Source organism: Athene noctua, chromosome 3 (genome assembly GCF_965140245.1).
Source record: "Athene noctua chromosome 3, bAthNoc1.hap1.1, whole genome shotgun sequence".
Taxonomy (NCBI): Eukaryota; Metazoa; Chordata; class Aves; order Strigiformes; family Strigidae; genus Athene; species Athene noctua.
Window position 1 is genome coordinate 17,024,280 of NC_134039.1, and position 15,041 is coordinate 17,039,320.

At 39.6% G+C, this 15,041-nt stretch overlaps 1 protein-coding gene across 2 annotated transcripts in view; it reads right to left on the reverse strand.

Annotated features, from left to right (window-relative positions):
• The window catches only part of KDM5A (lysine demethylase 5A), a 57,427-nt gene that overhangs the window by 10,294 nt on the left and 32,092 nt on the right, over positions 1 to 15,041 (reverse strand). Inside the window, exons 17-24 of one of the 2 annotated variants that reach the window (XM_074902118.1) lie at positions 14,726 to 14,876; positions 11,578 to 11,692; positions 7,365 to 7,720; positions 6,696 to 6,834; positions 5,583 to 5,762; positions 3,926 to 4,087; positions 2,392 to 2,943; positions 1,476 to 1,619 (exon numbers count right to left, since the gene is read on the reverse strand). In XM_074902118.1, coding sequence (XP_074758219.1) covers positions 1,476 to 1,619; positions 2,392 to 2,943; positions 3,926 to 4,087; positions 5,583 to 5,762; positions 6,696 to 6,834; positions 7,365 to 7,720; positions 11,578 to 11,692; positions 14,726 to 14,876 — 1,799 coding nt within the window. Of the gene's footprint in view, positions 1 to 1,475; positions 1,620 to 2,391; positions 2,944 to 3,925; positions 4,088 to 5,582; positions 5,763 to 6,695; positions 6,835 to 7,364; positions 7,721 to 11,577; positions 11,696 to 14,725; positions 14,877 to 15,041 lie in introns of both variants that reach the window. The other variant, XM_074902117.1, reaches the window with a different exon arrangement.

Consider the following 15,041-nt stretch of genomic DNA (forward strand, 5'->3'; position numbering starts at 1 on the left):
ATCAAACTGAAAAAACCCAACCCTTGAAAGCCAAGAGTATAAAATGATTAAACTCTGAGCAACTTTGCTATTTCTTTTGAACTTTGCTGCTCCTAGTTTAGACCTGAAGAATTTGGTTGCCTGAACACGTGTCTTCCCTTCCAACCATGTTAGCTGACCTAACAAAAGACATTTCTGGTCCCTATCAGCTTTGCTTCCAACAGATTTTTACTTTCACAACTACATGTAGCGATGTACATCCAAATCAAAAGGGTTAAGTAACAGATTTCGAAATCATAACAACACAATCATTAAACAAAGATGATTACACTCCTGCAAAATCCTCCAATCCTGACAAGCATATGCCATCTTTCTTGACATATGCTTTATCACAGCCTCAGAAAATGCCACATCTTTCAGAAATGCCTTAGTATGATTCTTGATGCAAAGAACAGTTTGAAAACCTTTTTTTTTTAAATATAAAACTAATATAATTAAAAGCTGTGACATCCACTTGCAATACATTCTTGTTGACATTTCACATGGGACTAAGACAAATGTCTGTATATGCATGAAGCTGCTTAGAAACTAAATACTGAAAGATAGAAGCAAATCATACCTGGAAAATCTGCTGTCCGTTTATAAACCACAATATCTGCCTTAGAAGAATTTATATGATCACACTGTCTTTTAAGTTAGCATCTTTTAAAGTACATATGACACTATCCCTAAAAAGAAAACACTGCACAAGATCAAACATGGTTTTGTCTCTGCATGTATCAAAAAGGACAATTCAGAAGTTCTGAAGTGAAATACATCACACTGAAAACACGGTTTCTACAACTGCCTTTTCTCATGACAGTTCTCTAATTCAAATATTTTAAAAATTTAACTGGAGTTACAATTTCTGAACTGAATCCAGACACTAATTTTACAACACAATCCACGCATCTCAATATTTCCACACATAAAAAACTAAACAGATGTACCTCCTTTATACGAGGGTTGAATGAAGAGAAAGGTACGGAAACGTGAAAGAAGCTCTGGCATCAGGAAACTTCTTACAGGGCACACTGTTTTCAAAGACTAATTTTTTGTTGTAGCAAAAACTGTTGAACAACTCTCCATATAGACAGTTACTCATATTTATGATTCATACGTCTGAATAGGGCATAAGGACAACGTTCATTCTCCACAGTATTATAAATACAAATCTCTTGAGAAGTGTATATTTTTTCCTTAGCACTAAAAAGCACCCTTTGAAACTCAAATCACAGGACATTTGGAAATTCTCAATAAAAACATTACAAAACTTCCCAATAGTCCAGAGCTGAGATACTCAGACAAAATCAAGAAGTACCTCTTCTGCAATCAGAGCCTGGGCAGAAGGTAAAGAGATAGTTTAAGATATGAAAAATATTTCAAAATAAACTGAATTAATGAAAACAAGTGTTCTGGATTAATTCCGTGTAGACAAGCCACACTGTACTGCCTACCTTTACGTCATAGCCATATGTCTCTCTTATGTCTTCATCAGAGTCTGTCTCTTCATCATCATAATCTAAAGTCTGCCGTGGGGATGAGGACACACTCCCTATGACTCTGTTAAAGGCTGACTGCTGGAAACTAGTCAAGTGTCCCTGAAAGAAAAATGGAATATGGGAATGAAACAGTAAAATTTCCAGAAAAATCTGTAAAAAAAAATCTGAGTTATTGACAAAGAAATTAGCGGTTCCTTTGGCCTGAGGATAACTACATGGACAGTCACAGAAAAGCCTAGTTACAGCTAGATGTGAAGAAATACAGGTAAATATCCAAGGAAAAGGTTCTATTACATTTTATTTCCATGTTTACGAATAGTGACTAGAACAATCTAGATACTGCTGTTCAGTGCTACAAAATTACAGCCTGTGGTTGTACAAACTTCATCATCATCATTTGATTACTGGTCTCAATCTCAAGATGAAGAGGTCAGCAGTACAAGCACCAGTGTTCCCTACAGTCCTCGTTGAAATTTACTAACAAGATATCAAATGCCTGAGAATGACAATTCGTGAGAAATCGTAGGTATCAAGATCTTCAATTCTATCAAGAGGGAAATGGAATTCGGACACCAAAGCAGCCACCGCTTTACACATCTTCAGGCCCTTAGCCAGTTGCTGTATCTGAACTGAGGTTTCTTACAAGAACCTTCAACAGTTGTTATTGAGAAGAAGTACAAAGTACCAGGCCTGTTCCTGAAGCAGCCTGTAACTGACTGAAGCCAGCAATAGCCTGAGGAGCACTGAATTTTGGTCTAATTCTCAGCCTTTAACTGCCCTCCCTTCTCCCCCAAGCTTCTCCAAGAAAGATAAGGCATTTCAACACACTGAAGGACAAGCATGGTAAAGAGCAAGATATCCACATACTTACCTGCAGGTCTGGGTTAGCTGCTGCTTTCTGTAGCTCTGCACTGATAATTTTCTCTGTTTTCTCACGTGCTGCCTGCTCCACCATTCGTTGGCTGAGCACAGAAAGCTTAGCCAAAGCAGAGGACAACTCGTCAGTGGCCAAAGCCTGCCGCGCTCGGTCCTGCCAACTCATTGCACGTTCTGTCAAGCACTGCAATGCCTCCCCTTCTGGCAGCCGTACAGGGAGCTTCTGCAGGGACACCAGCAGAGACAGTATTGTCTCAAGCCGTGGCCTTCGGGAACGCATGCAAAGTGGACACAGAAACTTCACTTCTTTGGCCTGCCAACTAGAGCCCTTCTTCTGAGAACTTGTTTTAGGAAGGGGCACGCAGCCACTATGAAACCAGTCTTTGCACAGCTCACACTGTAGCATGAATCCGCTAGCTGTTTTGCGGCAGACACAGAATTTGACTTCTTCGATCCGATCCACCATAGTCATCTTGGCCAGGTTAGCTGCCCTGAGAGCATGCATGGCTTCGATCTCCTTCTGTTCCCGCTCCTTGAATATAGCCACCTACGCAGCAAAGACAAAAAACAGTTCACGACCTTCACAGCTAAGAAAGATCACATTTTATTAGCAACGTAGGGAAAAAAAAAAACAATCACATAGAGATCTTCCTAGTTAAACTAGCTCAAAATTTAGAAATTATGGGATCTAATTAAAACTTTAGGTAAAATACCTCCTTCTCCATTACTAATGGCTCCTCCAAGTCTTTCTGACAGAGGTTCTATGTATCTAACTTTAGATAACCTCCATATCTACAAGGTTTCTGAAGTTCATAATTGTATCTGTCACATGGTCACCAGAAGAACAGGTTTTGACACCAGGAAAGATGACAGAATCAGTTCCACCCATCTACTGAGATAATGCAGCTGAGCACTGTTTCAATTTTGTCTCATCACCAGGAGCATCTGAGTACCCACGTATCTCCTGAAGCAACTTGCATTTCCTCCGTGTCTCCATTCAAGTAACTATAACAAGGCATACTGAAATAGACTGTGTACATGCCACATTAAAGAGCCTGCATATATTTTCTTTGTTCCCAGAGAAACAGAAGCCAGATGACACTAGATTCTTCTCATATGCTGCATCAATATCTTCCCAAGGAGAAATCAAATATAACATTCCTCCCAGCCCAGTTTCCATGACCAAGCACTTACAGGCTGCCCTCAAAATCAACCTATCCAAATATGTCTTGGTACTATTTAAGGTAGACCTGTGCCTCATTTCACATTAGTTTGATGGGATTTCAGTAAATGTTAATAATATTAGATGAGCATTACAGATATTAACCCAAGAGCATAAGGCTTACACATAGCCCAATACATACTAAATACCAGCACTTATACTCTGAACTGTGCTTCCCTCTCCTACAATGAGCTGAACTACATTCTTGTGTCAAACATCATATTATATTTGTTTCAGTGAGATTAATTTATCAGTTCTTGTATAAGATTTCTACATAGATTAAACACTACCTTTCATTGCTCCTTACCACAGCTGCAGTATCCCTGGCCTCCTCCAGACCATCCTCCAGTTCACTTAAGGATTCCAAGTCAAGATCTTTCTCCTTTTCCTTCTCCATCAACTCCTTTGCCCTCTTCCGCCTATTCTTACTGCTCCCATAAACACCGATATCAGCTCGAGGGCTCAGAACCTGTAACCATAAAGAACACAGACTGTCAGAGTCAAGGATGCCATGAAGAGAAAAAAAGTTCTAATCTATAACGTTAAGATTTCAGGGTCACATATGAGAACATCTGATAAAGGAATTACAACAGAGTCAAAGTGCAAAAAAATAAATCAGCAATCTAATACCTTTGATATCTGTCAATTAATACTAGGAAGAGAAGAAATAAACAGAAAAGGATACAAGTATTTAATACATATGGAATTTGAGTGTTATCAGCACCAGAGTGATGTGGCAGGTCAACTTGAAAGCCACTGTGTTTTCATTATTAAATTACACAATCTATTTAGATTAAGCTATCATACATACAGTTAACTGAAATACTGTATACAGATATCAGTAGTTTAACATTCATTTCAAGCACTTTCATCAATTGCAAGTCAAAGATCTGCCATGATTGCATATTTATGTCAGCAATTTTGTGGCTGAAACAGAACTAAAAAATATATGCTATAAGCCATTTAATTTGAGAGGCTGTAAAGCACTTTTAAGGACAAGAATTAAATTTTAGGTAATCCTGATTAGTTGAAAGGCATACCTAAATATAAAATCCATATGGGAAAGTTCAAATTGATACATTCTGGGAAATAGTAAAATGCAAAACTAGAACATATTAAATAACTAGTTAGGCAGAGAAAAAAATTTGGACCTAGAGTGCAAAAACAAAACCAAACATCAACTGCCCCTATTACAACAGCGTGATTATGTTGCAGTAAGGGCAGAACCCATTGTGAATCATTAAACAGCAGTATCCCCTTTGAGACACAAGATGTAATTTACTGCACTCCACAAGGCACTAGGGAAGCCATAGCGAGAGGATTCTGCCTGGTTTTGGACATCACAGTAAAAGTGAAGACAAACCACAGAGAACAGCAACAAGATAAGAGTATGAAAAATTCAGCCTACAAGACAGCGTTGAAAGAACTGCAATTGTTTCCCCTAGAAAAGGGAAGCCTGTCAAGTAGATATGATAAAACTTCAAACACATGAATGATTTTTATTAAAACAAAGACAATTACTATATTCACTGAAGTGAAATAAACAATAGTTGACTTATTTTACAAGCTGTTTAGCTGTAAGAAAAATTATCTAATCTATTGTTTTCGAATTTAAATCATGAAGCAAGGGAAACATCCATCAATTAAAGACAGTTTCTATGACCATTTCAGGACTACACTTTTACACTTGCACTAAGAAATCTTTTTCTTTCCCTCCCAAAAAGGAGAGTTTTAATATGTTTCTTCAAAAGTAACAGTTGAGATTGTCTATATATGAGATGAACCAAACATGGACTTTTAACCTTTTTCATTCTTTTCGCCCAAGAACAGCTGAAGTTTTTTATTCTATTCCATTATCAAAAGGAGCTGTAATCTACTGTAACTGAACCAGCTGATCCCTCTAAACCACAAAGGACCATCAAAATCAGTTTCTGAAGGCTGACATAGAGTTCTTTGTTGCTCACCTGTAACAGACTGTAGCTTGAGTTCTTCTTCAGGAAGGTCCTTCCTGTGCGCTCTCTCCAGGCACGTGCTGCAGCTACCTGTGACTCCAGCTGTGGCAGGGCATCAAGACGCACTGGTATCGGGCGACCTTTGGCAGACAAGCTCTCCAGTTGCTCCAGATAGGCATAGTTGCTCCCATTCTGGGGTAAAAGAAATGCTTTTTAAGCCAACAATTTCACCATTATATCGGTGGCCAGCCAAATTTCAAGCCATACACTATTTTTGTCATGGACTGAAATAGAGTTCCATAGGAAAGGAAAGGAGGGCAAGTTTTCAATCTTACTGATATTTTTAAAAACTCTCTCATATAGTTTTTATTTTAACAGTCATTGTGACATGGCCATCTGATGTATGGAGTAAGACAACATTCCATTTCTAGCCTGTTGTCTTAAATGCTGTCTGCTTAACAGCAGGCTACTATATCTGAAAGTTGTACAGGGGCTGATGTGAAATCCACTGGGATTCTCACTTCAGTTCCTAACAAATACTTGATATAAGGATAGCAGTTGCAGTCCAGAGATCAAGACCTAGAAATATCACAGAAGCCATAACCCTTCTGGATCAAGTTATATGGGTAGACCAACAGAAGGGGAGGCTACTGAACCAACTATTTCATAACTTCATCTATTTCAGATAGAAAATTCTGGCCATCAGTGCCATTAAATCTTACACCATTTGGGGGAGAAAAAAAACAGACAAAACATTTCCAGAGCCAGCTCCAAAACTGAAGACCTGTAAGCAGAACCTCTTCTCCTGCAGCTAGCAGTGAGAGCATGTGGAACAGTTTCAGTACCAAATACCCTTAGAAAGATACATTTGTGTCATAATGAATTTGCCAGCTTTTACATCCCCCATGAAATGCATAAAACGAAGGGAAATCAAAATTGGATAGCCAATGGGGAAACAGCATCACAAAAAGAAATTTAAGCACACAAGCAATGGTTAAGCATATTTAACAGCTATAGCAAAGCTTCCCTTCAGGTCACCTTTGAAGGTAGAGGGGCTAGGAATAAAAAACATGTCTAAACAAAAGGATGCAAGCAGAAGATTCCAGTTCCTGCTGTAACTCCTACCTGAATGGCCTCCACTTTGGCTGTCCAGTCTCTAGCCCGCTGCAAGGCTTCTTTCAGTGCCAGCACATTGGGCAGGTAAGCAGGGATGTTCTTTGCTTCATTCACGATGCCCTCCAGAGCCATCATACTTTGGCGTGGTCTAGAGTAAGAAAAACCCAATTCCAGCCTTCTCCCAGAATGCCAGTCAACTAAAGCCATAAAATCGACAGGCTAGTGATGCAACTTCATCACTACACAGCAGTGTAGCATGCCATGGCTCTATTCTTGGAGGGCACTACTTGCTACCAAAGAACAGGAAAGCTGAGAAAGCGGATGAATTTTGCACAATCAAGTTCAGAAGAGCACAGCATCAGAACTCCTTAACATCAAGGAAGCTGTCTTGTGTAGCATACTCAGTGTTTTTTGTTGAGGAAGATGAACAGCAAAGGCAGCAGCAACACTTGCAGCCTCCTATCACTGTGCAACATGACAGGGAATCAACTCTTCTGCAACTCATCAACAACTTCAAATCCAACTCTTGAGCAAACTGCTGGGAGGTAGAAACAAAAAAAACCAAAACCCAATGCCCTACAGCCTCAAATCCCCTACCTTTTCACTACACTCTGGGGATTCTCAGCCTCTTTTGAGAAGTGTGTGACCTATAAGAACAATTTGCAAAGAAACACTCACCTGGCCTGCAGGCAGACCTTGGCCTTCTCCTCCCATCTCTCTGAGACTGTAAGCAGCTCCTGCAGCTCAGCCATGGCTTTCTCTACAGCATGGTGTGGTGCCAAGCCCACACCTGAGTCAATCAGCTTCTTCATCACATCTAGGGTGACCCTCTGGGGATCCAAGAGGGTGGACCTCACCTCATCCAGCCACCGTGCCTGCTGCAGCTCTTGCTTCAGCCTTGGCAGTTCAGGAAGTTCTACATAAAGGCCAGAGCCCATGTCTATCAACTCCTGCAGCTTGGAAGAGTCTGGAATCTCATCCATCATAGCTTCTTGAGCACGCTCATGAAATTCTTCAACATCATCAAGCAGATTCTGAAGTAACATACAGAAAAAACACCCATATAATCAAAAGGAAAAGTTGACCGAGGGATCAGTGAGCTGTGAATTTGTATGTGATCATCACATAATCAGTCAGAGCTTCTACACACAATGCCAGATGAAATGCTGGGGTTTCAACCCCAAGCCCCAAATTAAGGTTGACATATGGTGATTCCCACAGCCCTTCACAAAGGGGTGGTGAGTTTACCTTTAAGCTTCCCTCCAGGGTGTGACTGGCCTTGCAGACAGAGCCATTGGGTAAATGAGCCCCAGGTGTCCCGCATGAAGTAAGCAAGGGTCAGGTGTCCCACTTAGAGATAAAATCTGGGACCCCTTGCAGGAAGGGGCAGTGTCTGACTGTGAGGTGGATGTGCTTTGCAGAGTTTCCTGTTGGGGAAGGACCTCCTGCCTCCCTGGAGCTGGGCTCCAGTCAGGTCTGGCTTTTGTAAACGTGGGCTGTGTAGAGATTCAGTGTGTGGCTTCCTTCATCTTATGTATTTGGCTTGTTGACTCGGTTGTCTCCCGTCCCTTCTATGGGAAACTGCATTTCACCATTTGTTCCACCCATTGTTGGTCGTGCAGTGTCGTTGTTGAGGCCAGTGGGATTGATGTCGGTTATGTATAATCTGACTGACTTGTTTGTACCCCCAGCGCTCACCCATGTACCAACCCTTTTGTATCCAATACAATTTGGTTATTAGTTCATCTTTATGCTGGCTGTGTCCTTTATGCTAGGCCTGATAATTGGCATAACACCATATAGTTGTCACAAGCCATCAAGTCTGATACATATTAAGTAACATACCATATAAACTCATTTGGTGGCCTAGCGTTTCATACACTAGGCATATTAGTTTCATCAGACTCTGCACCTAAAATAGTACAACTGCAACTGGCTACAGCTCCCAACTGAACAAGAGTATTAAGCACTGCCTGGTGAACATAAACTTTAAAATAGTGGGTGGAAGGGGACTTGTACAAACATATTGTCCTTTCAATCTAGTGTCAGAGGCATTACAGTAATGATGGTAATACACAACAGAAGAAAACATGCTGAGGTTTGAAAGAACAAGCCAGAGTAGTATGAAGATGTACATACCAAAAGATCATGAAAATAATGATGGTCAAGTTTGAAATTACCATTTCCTAAAGCAGGCCCACTACTTAAACACATTGAAGAAATGAAAATGAAAACCCCTCTAATGAAAGGAGACAATTTCAAAGAAATCCAACTGCACTGATGCAGTTGTCTTCATCCCTCAAGTTTTGGCACTACAACAAAAAAAAAAAATCAAAGACAGCAAACAGACAGGAAAGAATCTCTGCAGGAGATTCATTCAAGGACATTCAACCAGTATACTCAATTGATTCACTCTTGAGTCTCTCACAAAAAGACAGGTATTTCTGATATTAAGTCGATAGCACAGTGAGGAGCAAACCCGCATTTCCTAACCCTTAGCTTAATGTCCTTTTTGTCTGATGCTGCTTTTCATAACTGTCTGGAAACCAGAAGGCATTTACAAAAAAGAACAAGATACACATTCTAAAGATTTTGATTTAGGGAACATACTGCTGAATGCTTCATAGTGACAACAGTAAATTATTACAGTTTAATAATTATAACATCTTTTGTGCTATAAAATACTCATCATCCAACATGACAATTATTTTGCAATTCATTACGATGTATAATTGCATTCAAATGCCATGCTGAAAGTTAGTGAGTGCTTAGGCATAAGCGATCATTATCCGACTTCATTCAGAAACTAAGAGACTACTGTCTGTAACCAATAAAATTATAATATTTATTTTATTGGCTAGTGATTACATTGACATTTCAAGAACATACACACGCATAGACAGAGTACTTTAACAGAACCAGTTTCCTAAGACTGGGGGGGCAGGGGAAAGAGAGACTAGTTGGGAGAAAATATTTAGACAAAAGTACAGATTAAAACTCTTAAGAGTTTACTGTATTCCTGCAGCTCTGTCATCTACAAATGTCTTAATTAGAAACAGGTTTTAAATACACTTGAAACAAAAAAACTCTTTTGAGAAGAATCTTATAGGGCCATTAATAGATAATAAAATCTCATTAATATATAATAGTAAACATTTCTGGTTTGTATGTGGACAGAAATGTAATAAAATCATCCTACCATATAAGGATGACAATATACCTTCCACTCTTATTAGCTGCTGGGAAACACATTAAGGAACATCTTTGAAGGATAAAGATTAGCGTCAACAGGCCTGGAAAACCTGCATCCTGGAGTCTTGTAGTTTTCTGAAAGTACTTGTTTTCAGCAACAACATGTCAACATCATAAAGAAAAGAAGAAAGTCCAATATAAAGTCTCTCTGTGATATCAACACTAAACTACCATGGCAAAGTTAATACAGAATTCATGAATGAAGAAGGACATAACTAACACCAGTAAACACTTACAGAAAAGAGGCCTTCTCAAAAAAACCTGACATATTGTTAAACTCTATGTTTGGTTATGTAGTAGTAGCTGCACATATGGTAATGTTTAGAATTTTAGGCCACAAATCCAGCACTACAGAACATTCTTCTTAAAGCTCTATCAACAGAGAACATGTGTGTTAATAAATGGTTAACATACTTCTCAAGAATCATTTCTCAAGGTGAAAAATCTTTATTAAGGATGTTTCTTGAAGCAGTTTTCTATATGTTAGTTAGTAGGCAAAACACCATTGAACATTTCATCATCAGTGACAGAGAAACAAATTAAGATTGCTGCTGAAAACACTTGCTATGATACAGACTGCCAGCGTGATAAACTGTAATAGCAGCCAGGGGAATCAGTATGATCTGGATTATTTATTAGTCTAGATTCATTCAAAGACAGGGGCAAAGATATATATGAAGGACAAGAAATTCAGGCTATGCATACAGATTAAGGGGACTATAACCTGGAAATCAAGGCTGAGAAGTATTTACAGAACAACTGTCAATGTGGTACTGCTTTCCCTCTCCCCTGAAGAAGCGCATGAATATAACCTTCAGAAGTTTCTAGGGGGTGTATATATATATATATATACACACAAAGGTAGGATTTAACTGGAAATTCCACCACTATAGATAACATTAATGATGCTGGAATAAGAGTAACTGGTTCAGAGAGATAAAACTGGGCTGCCTGGACAGTGACAGGTAGAAATGATCTTTTATCTTTGTTTAGCTACAGTGAGACCACCACATCTGACAATGCTTACTGCAACAGGCACCTTAAAAAAACGTACACCGTTACATAAAGGGCTCTTTGTTTGCCTAAATTGCTGGCTGCCATGTGCAATAGCCCACACTGTCTGAGACTGCTACACAAGAGCTAAGCTACTCTTCCCAAACAGCAATGGAGGCCATGTGCAGTATTTTAGAGCATCTCAGCTACTATGACTATGCTAGCATAAGTAAAAATGCCATCATTGCCCACTTAAGAGATATGCTTGCAAATGAGCAGGAAATAAGATATTACTGTTCCATTATGGACAGACAGCAACATTACATCCGCAACACTTCAATGACAACAGCAAGATTACCCAGTAAAGCAGGGAGACACTAGGCTAGATGCATCCAGGGTCTTTTACTCCCATTCTTGAGGCCACAGACATCATTGCAAAGTAGCTATTTGCTTTAAATTACAAGCTAGAAATGAAACACCCCATTCAATCCATCTCTGCCAGTGCACGACTGATTCCTAAATAAAAAACCCTTTCATCCTTTACACGAGGCAACATTACCTGTTAAAAAAAGCCCCAAACAAACCACCACAAAACCAGAACAAAGTAAAAAGCACAGCATTATCCGAGGAGCAGATGCAAACTTACCTTTACTTGTCGGGCCTGGCTGATAACGCAGGGCAAGCTAAACAACTGCTGTACAAATGCTTTAAGCTCCTCCATAGTTAGCTTGGTGCGTGTCCTTCCACTATCTTGGCTCTGTCTGCTGTACGAGTGGACATAATTAAACAATATTAGGTGAGAGAAAAGATGATGATCCCTGGATTTAATTCCAATGACAGAAAGCTATCAAGATTACTGAGAAATTACAAAAAAAATGTAATCACTTGAGAACTCAAAAAAACCCCAAACTCCACAAGAATGCCAAAATCTTGAAAACTAATGTAATTCCTCTCAGCACATTTAACAGAATTTACCCTGCTCTTCAGAGGTAGGTGTGTCTAGATGACTTTCAAACTGTTTGTTCAAAATAGGTAAAAGAACACAGTCCCCAAAAGCCTGCCTTAAGCAGCTGAAGAAGTTGACTGCCATGACAGGCACTGACAACAAGCCTGAGATAAGCAACAGCAACAAGCTCTGAAAAGAAGTCTTATTTTCTAGAGCACTCTCTCTTGTAGCCAGAAAACTGCTGAAACTGGCCTTGCAACAGGAGAATGCTACTGAGTAGGACATGTTCTGCAAAGACACTTCCATTACATATGACTTGAAGCAAGCTTAACAAGCCCGCTGAATGCAGTAAAAGACTTAAGTGACACAATGCACAAATTAAACACTTAGTATACATATCCCTGGCAGTCACAACTTCACAAGCAGGAGATATTTTTAAACACTGAAGAGTTGTTAATTGCTAATGAATCTACATTTTATTACTACAGAAACACTAAAAAAAATTTCAATCTTTCAACCTAGGGACTTAAATATAATTGTAAAAGTAACATTAAGATTAATGATCAAATATAATTACAGATTATCTAAAACTCAAAAGGGGAAAAAAGAATACTGCAGGCTTTGACTTGCTATGACAGACAGTGAGAAGTGGTGGCTGCACTTGGACCTGCTGTGCCTCCAATATTCCTGCACGAGAGTGAATGGTGTGTGGCACTCCAAGAGATACCAGTGCGGGAGGGCACGCTCTCCAAAACATCGCAACAGCATTTTGTTCCTAGTCCAACCATGGACTGCCACTGCACGAGGTGCTGCACAAGAAGATACTGCCTGCCTGCAGAAACTCACAACTTTCAACAGCGGGGAGAGATATAGGATTGGAATACAGGACACATCTTCACAGCTGTAAGTTATCTATTTTCAGGTTTATATCTAATCAGATGCATAAGAGAGAGATTTTCTTTTGCTACATTTGACCATGATCTTACTGCTGCTTTAACTGCTGCCAAATTGTTATGTTTGAGCACTCATTTTTAATTTGCTTTTTTAATAACCTTATCCTTTGTGTAAATGTGATCCTTCTCGATGTATTAAATATGAGCATGATGTTAAAGAAGCTGAACGCGACCTCTATATTTAAATTTCCTAAAACTGTTTATCAAGATGGTTTCAAAATCTTTCTCTCATCTCAATTTTGTAACATATTGCTATTTACCATACAACAGCCCCCAAATGTATATACAAGACCTTCCTTTTTTTTTTCTCCTCAAGGAATTCTTTCAGCTTTAGATCAGAGTCACCACTGCAAGTTGTCAAATCTTTCTACCCCTTGTGTTTCTTGGGATAGTGCTGGAAATCCACCACATAATTAACTGAAGGCAAGTCTGCTGAGAGAAGGCTGACACTCCAACAGCAGGAGGAAGGAGCAAGAACAGACCAGAACACCTGGGAGCTACCGAAATAACTAAACTTCACTAGGAACAGGGCAATGCAAGCCCTGTAGCTTTGCCTCCTTCATCAAGACCAGAGCCCTTAAGTGACCATACCTCTGTGGTAGTGTGATCCTACAAGCAATAAAAACCAAACAGGAGAGCACCTTCTTTCCCCTTCAAATAGAACAAAAACGCTTCTCTATTTTACAATAGCTTTCCAATTACATCAGGTATTATACTCGGATCTGCGGTGTAACTAACATTTCAGTGTTCAAATTCAAGCAATTACAATATGCATTAAGTTCTGTGTAGCAAAGTTGGGTATTATAATTAACAAGGTATTTACTTTTTAATCCCTCCCTTGAAAAGTCTTAAGCTACACACAAAAACTACAAATGTGAAAACCCCAAACCAACTACAAAACCCAATCCTATACTCAGAGGAAATGAAAGCTATAGAACTGCCAGCACAAGAATTACAGTCACCTGGTCAAATTATTTTCTACAGGACTTCTATTCAGTACACAGAATGGATAGAAGAAAGAACATGTTGCTGAAGGCAGGGGGACACATCCAGCAGATGGCTGAGGTACATGCTGATGGCCAGGTGACAGAGTAACACTGAGGCAGCCACAGGCAAGGCAGGGAACATGGAGAACTAAGGGAGTTTATACTGCCAGAAGTCACTACTTTACAACCACACATCACTGCCTCCCATAGTCCTTCTCAAGAGTAAAAGACTGGCTCAAACTATGGACTGGTTTGCTCTCTGCACTGTTATGCTCCCCAAGATCCTTTTGTCCCAGCCAATGCTGGCAAGATATACTACTTTTGCATCTTCCAGTAACTCTACCAGCATCACATCACACTCTACAACTTGAAAGTGGCTGGCAAAATTATAAATATGTTTGAGAACTTCTGTACCTGAAGATACAACTGCGTTAGCCTCCCCAACCGTAATTGGTATTTCTTACTTTTCAAGGATTTTGCTTTGCAATCCAATGTTTTAACAGATTTTCTTTTCATAGCTTTAAGCTATGTACTTAGCCACATTACTTAAAATACAAAAATTCATGTCAAGACTTATTTTCATATTTTTTCTCTAGTTGTCTTTCCCTAAAACTCTCACACCGTCAGAGAACACTGGATCAGCAATCAAACACAAAAATTCTCCAAATGACTTCACATTTCAGTAAGTTAGTTGGAATGTGTTAAACACATTTTTCAGCTAAGTCCACTTTTTTGGCCCTTTGTGTCACTGTATCTACTCCCCCCCGCCAATCTCTCAATGAGTCCCAGGACTAAGGGCAGGAAACACTGAAGGTAGCAGGCAGCGAGATCTCAGGGTTCTTACATTTCCAGATCCAGCCAAGTAACAAAACAGACAGACGGAAACTGTTGAAAAAATGCCTGTCCTACCTGTGTTTTTGCTTTTTACTCAGAAGCAGCTGTGCTACTGAAGCACAGGTCTCTGCTTCTTTCACAGCATCTCTGAGCCTGCGGAAAAGATCATTCTCTGGGTATTTCCTGTCTTCGGCATCCTCCAACATTACTCTCAGCTCAATCACATCTGTAATAACAGTACATAAATAATTTGTATGCAAAAAAGAAGAGATTTTACACTGCCTCAAAGGCCTTCAATCAATGTTCCAACAGGCTAGTTCAATGTGAAATGCACAATGATGAGTTGCACTACACTCTCAGATCAGCTTTTTTTTTTTTGCCCACTAAACAA